The sequence below is a fragment of the Uloborus diversus genome, chromosome 10, assembly GCF_026930045.1.
Source record: "Uloborus diversus isolate 005 chromosome 10, Udiv.v.3.1, whole genome shotgun sequence".
In the NCBI taxonomy this organism is placed as follows: Eukaryota; Metazoa; Arthropoda; class Arachnida; order Araneae; family Uloboridae; genus Uloborus; species Uloborus diversus.
In genome coordinates this window covers 21,765,238-21,771,237 of record NC_072740.1, presented here as the reverse complement: position 1 = coordinate 21,771,237, position 6,000 = coordinate 21,765,238, and the positions used below count along the sequence as shown (strand labels likewise).

The 6,000-nt window shown below is 32.4% G+C and overlaps 1 protein-coding gene across 1 annotated transcript in view; it reads right to left on the bottom strand.

Moving 5' to 3' along the window:
* Window positions 1–731: 731 nt before the first annotated feature.
* LOC129231686 (uncharacterized) overlaps window positions 732–6,000 on the bottom strand; it is an 86,301-nt gene continuing 81,032 nt past the window's right edge. Inside the window, exons 5-6 of the mRNA XM_054866048.1 lie at window positions 1,913–2,007; window positions 732–860 (exon numbers count right to left, since the gene is read on the bottom strand). Of these exons, the coding sequence (XP_054722023.1) occupies window positions 732–860; window positions 1,913–2,007 (224 nt within the window). The remainder of the gene's footprint in view (window positions 861–1,912; window positions 2,008–6,000) is intronic.

Genomic DNA, 6,000 nt, shown 5'->3' with positions numbered 1-6,000 from the left:
TACTAGTTTTAGAAAGATTGACGGTATTTCTTTGGACTTGCATGCTTTTATGATATGCACGCTAGTAGGACTTTTTTTATGGAATTACCGGTAAGATTACCGGAGTGAATCAATAGACTCATATAATCAACAATGCTAGAGTGTTATCATTTAACATTCAGCGGAAAATTACATTCAAAATGGCAAGTTGAGATCAATAAGCTAACGATTTTAGATAACTTGTGCTCTTGTATGATGTAATGTAAACATGTAGTATGATTATTTTAATTACGCTATTTCATTACTGCTCTAGCAGAAGGATTTCCTGAAACCAGACTCTCTGGTTAAAATTTGATCCACAATTATCTACATTTTTCTGTGCTTCTGATACTGATATACAATAAGTGCAGCACCTACGATTTGCAACATCGAGCAAAATTTCAGGTAATATTACCGGAATAAAAAGTGAGACTAAAGTTTGTTCCTTGCTCGTATAAGCATAAACAATTACCTTCTTACTTAGCGAATATATTGTATCCCACACATTCATCCTATATTTTAATGTATTCACTCAATTAAAAGTCAAAACTATATCGAGCACCAGAACTATATGGCAACTTATATAGGATGGGAAAATGTCATTTGTCATTCTCATACAAAATGAGACTTGCAACCAATAAATGTCTATCTGAGAGCAATTGAGATGGTTAGGAAAAATACTATATTAGGAGATAGCAATCAAATGAAATAACTCAAACTCTTGCTGAGGCTGAGGTGTGAGGAGCAGATTTACTGTTGGCAACGATTACTGTAGGTGAACCAGGTCCATTGGTTATGTTAGCTGGAGAATCGCTTGTTCTTGAAGCTCCTTTATCAGAGTCCTTCAAATAAAAGAAAAATTTTGTAGAAATCTATGAGAAAACATAAATGTCATCTAAGTATTTGGAAGCATTACTGGTATTGTCAAGTTGATAGTTTGTGAAGTGTCCTCGTATCTTAGATGTTGTACTTTAACTTGCATTTAAACGCTTTTCGAAACGAGTTTTTTTCAAATTAGATTTTTTTCACTTTGTAAGAAAATAGTGAGTATTCTCATGTTATAGGTAAATGTATATTATTTGTATACGGAACTTCAAAAATAGTTCGTTAATTGTTTGCAAATTTTAACCAGGGTGTTGCAGAAAGCTTATTCATTCCTTAGTAAAATATCTAAGTTTTGTTAAGTAAAAGAAAAGTAATCAGTGTTTTGTTTTTTCTCACTACGAATTATTATTTAAAATTTTAGCGCGGCTTGATACAGATATTGTGCTTTTTATTTATATCACACGATAACTGTTAATTTTGGGGGATTCTTTTAAGGTTGCGCCTGGTATTCGTGCTAAGGAATAACTACAACTCCTTTTTTGACGTTCTAGTTGTGTAAACACAAGAACGTTAAACTAACTCGTGATAAAACTAATGTACAGGATTATATCGTTTTAAATATTAATTTATAAAGATCTCCTAAGAATGAAAAGAATATTGTAGAGAACAATTAAGTTGCAATATAAGTTTAAGGGGTATATTTTGAAACACTTTTTGTTTTCCAAAAATATTTGCTTCAGTTTTTCTAATGTATTTATCGCTTTTTTTTTGTTTTTTCATATGTTAAAGATTAGGTGTACAGTGTACACACACACTCTCTCTCTCTCTCAAGCTACTCAAAATGAATTAGTTTTAAATTTTACTGATCTGAAATATTTTTAACACTATGTATGTTGCGCAATTGCTTACGCACATTTTTCTGTTATTACTTGGATGCTAGATTCATTCATCAAAAAATGACAAAAATAATTTTAGTTACGTATGCAAAGGCGTTTTTTTTTTAAATACAGACGAAAAATTATAAAAGTATGATAAAATGCAAAGAATACTATAAAGATAAAAATAATACCACTTTGGGTTGCTTATGAGCATGAGATGTATCCTTTTTATCTCCATTGGACTTTCGGGTTTTATGGCTAAAATCTGGGCTTGTAGCTTGACTTCCTAAAAATGAATTATGAGTTATAACAGCTGAGCATAACATTGAATAATTATTTTGCTTTAGGTGAATGAACAAAGAAATCAACATTTTTATTCAAATAATTAAAGTTTTAAAAAAATGGGAAAATGACGTTGCAAACATAATTAGGACTGTGTATGTGCAAATATTCAAAAAAAGGTTCTCTTTTTTTTCATAATTTCATTCTTATTTTAGTTGCGTTCTAATTTTAATCTTAGAACCCCAGAAACTCCTGCGCCTCCCATTTTCATTGGTTTATCGAGATTATATACCACGGAAAGCCGTGGGAGCTGGGTCATTGAGATATCCACTTTTGGCATGGTACTAAAGGGAAGCGACTGCCCCCTTTGACTTGCATCCAAGCAGCTTGTTCCAAGCAGAAAAACTCTTGAACTTGCGATGCTAAAAAAAAAAAAGCTTTTTTTTTTTTATTACACTAAAAAGTTTTTTTTTTCTTAACATTTGTAGTTTTAACAAAGAGACCATAAATGCATTAAAACAAGCTGATTTTATACATCCAGTACCTAAAGAGATAACCTTTTTTTTTCCGAACTTCCATAAAACGTCCCCTACCACATTATAAAAGCATTTCCGATCCTGCAATGCTATGCGACTCCAAATTGTTGAGGTGAACTCCATACCTCTTAAAGTTTGCCCACTAGTAACAGATTCACCCTGTATAGTGTGTATAAAGCATAGATCGTGAGGGTTCACCTGTTACCTCTTCAAAATAATGCCTTACCCCAGGCCCTTCAAAGCATATTGCCCTTCCCATTTCATTACGATATTGTATTATGACTTTCATCTCGTGTAAGTATTTTTCGAGTCACTATGATAATAATTAAGCTACTATCTATGCATGGTTAGGTTACCTAAGAACTTTGTGTGGTTCGGCTCCCGTAAGAAATTGGGAAGTTCAGTCTAATCGGGAAGAGTTATTGGATCTGAGATTAGCTGAGATACCACCACAGTGATGTTTTGAAGGTAAAAATCAACCCAATTTATTACTTATAACACTTATTCCTTTTAAATGAACTCTTCAAAAATAAATTAACACTTTCAAGGTCAGGCGTTAACTTACCAAAGATAAATTATATATTAGTACTAAATTTGTAATAGTGGTATTGAACAGCTTAATTTATTATTGAAGAATAATGCTTGAAAACACAAAACATTAATATATGACAATCTAATTTATGTCACTTAATGAAAGCTTTAATGCAGTAGATGCAAAAATCTATACACAATTTAACAACACGTATTTTAAAATGTTTTCTGGTAACTGTTTCATATTTTTATCACTTTTTTAAACTTTAATCGACAGACAATATTGAGTGAACAATCGGAGTGGTTTTAAATTGATAAAGTCTTTTTAATGTCATAACCGTTCGTTGAAACTGTCGCTAGAGCATTTTAAGGAGGATATAGCAGGTGAAAAATGGAAAGTAAATAAGAAAACGAACTCGGTTTCTCCGGCAGTTCAAAGAAATCATTAATCTTGGCTACGATCAAATCGATCGCTCAGAAGTGAGCGTTTAAATTCCCCTATTCAATGATCTTTTAAAAATAAATTGTGACTGCATTCTACGAAGGAGAAAGCAAAAGGCAATCTCAAGCATTCAATTGGCTTCATTCTATAATTTAAAGCGAAAAATCTGAGTTATGGTGAAGCGAATTAATTCTTTTTGTTCGTACTGAAAGACATTTATAAGAATGTTTAAAAGCAGTAAAAAAACATCTGTATAAAAAGCAATATGCCCTGCTATACCCAAGTATGGATAAGCAAGTGTAGCACAATGCTCTAAAACACATTAAGTTTTAATGAAACTGGTAATGCATTTAAACTTAAAATAATTTTTGTAAGCACATTGCTATGTTGCTGTGGCCCATGAATATGATGCAGGCATCTACAGTTATCAGAGTGAATTCAATGAGTCAGTTGGTATTTACAAGGCAATGGTGGAAGGTTATGAACAGCCACCACGAGGTCTGCCGGTGTTTTACGTTTATTTGAATTTGTTAAGGTTTTAGGTCTAAAAATAAAGTACTTTTGCACATTTTGAAGAGAAAAGAGAAACTCTGTCCTGTCCATTACTCATTCTTTCCTCATCCTATCTGTTACTGGGTATCATCAGAATAGTCGGTGTCTGTTACTGCGGGTCGGACCTTTTTTCGAAATTGAGCAAATAAAAATAGAATTAACAAATTCAGAGGATCCAGAAGCAGCCAAATTGATGAGATGTAGTTGCATGAGAGAAAAATAGTTTTAAAAGTCTAAATGCATTAAAAGGCTCAGAAAATTGAGTTAACCCGAGAGCGATGTCTTAAGCATGTCTGTTACTGGTGCCGTTACCCTATGTGGTACTGGAAACTATTTCTGAAAAAAAAATTAGAAGAGTTTTTTCTTTACTTTGTTTTCTGGGAGTGCGAAGCATTGTTTGTAAAAAAAAAATATGTAAATGAATCAATAGATGCTGCAATGAGTTTAAAATTTGAAAGCATTTTGAATATCATGGGTTTTTTTTGCTAGTTCATAAAAGTTAATGATTTTTTCACCAGGCGTTTTCTGCAGCAATTTTATATAAGTTAAAGTAAGGCTTGGAACATGAAACAAAATCCTTCCAGGAATAAATTTTTCGCTTGGTTACATGTTATTGTTCGTCTCACTGGGTCTTTTCATTTTTTATTTATACTATTATTTGTGTCACAATTTAAAAACAAGAACGAAGAAACATTATTGTGCGGCAAAAAAGTTTTTGCAGCGTCTTTTTTCTTCTGCGTCTCAAGCAGAAAAAAAACCCCACGGAAATCGGCTTAGCCATTTTAGTGAAAATTCTCGCAGAACGCTCACACATTAACGTTTTTCAGAGCAAAATAAAAAATATATAGACGATAGTCCCTACGTAGCAATTAGTAGTGAAATTATTAGCAACATTTGAACATAAACTAGAGCAAAATATGTAAATTAGATAAAAATGCAATGGAAAAATAAAGCCGTTTGGTTATATTTTTATTTATCACTTTTTGCCTCTAAATAGACTAGATAGAGAAATTATTTATAAAAGTATGTAAAGACGCTCTCTGTTTCTAGTGTAAGCATCAGAAGTTCAGTATCAGTGCTTGCCTCACAAGGCACGGAGTTTTATCGTTCAACAGTTCAATATAACGTTCATCCCAAAGTTAATAAGGAAACAACGATGCATTCTCAGTTTTAAAACTGCTGTTTAAAGTGTAATGTTATGTGGATGAAATCTTTGCTGTATGTTTTCATCTAACTCTCAACTTTAAAGATATCATAGTTTCTAAGCAAAACTAGTTTTAAATAACGTTCACTCTCGCTTTTTTTTTTTTAATGAGCCAATATTAGCAATTTATGAAGTTAAATAGTTTAGAGAGTTACATTTTTTTGAGTGATGTGTTATGAAGCTGTTTAATATTCGAAGACGAATTTTTAACTTAATGCCCAAGGCTTATATTCTGCAATGTAACATCCGCCATTCGTATGTAAAAGCCTAAGAAAAAATAAATAGCTAATGGTCAGTCTCGCTCCCTAATGGATTTATGAAAATGCTGCATTTTTGCAAAAATTTCCGAAAATGGTGCCAGCTGTTTCCAAATGCAAGTAATTACATTAATATGGATGGCTTTGAACGGACACGAATATTTAAAGAAGAAATTTGCAAGCTATTGCATACTAATAACCAATAATTGGACTCCATTTCAGCCTAAATTGCACTTTTAGACATGAGTTTTTAGCATTTGTTTTGTGATCTCAGTTCCCCATTAGAAGCATCTACGTTACTGCAGAAGTTTATAATCTCCAAACATATGGAGAAGAAAAAGGGGAGGGGGAATAAAATGCATAGATGTCTTGGTGCATTCTCTTAAAATATGAGTTCTGAGATTGAACACTCAAAGAATTTATTTTTCGGGGCCAGAAGATGAACTATAATGGCGTTTAGCAGGATAAAATGGCG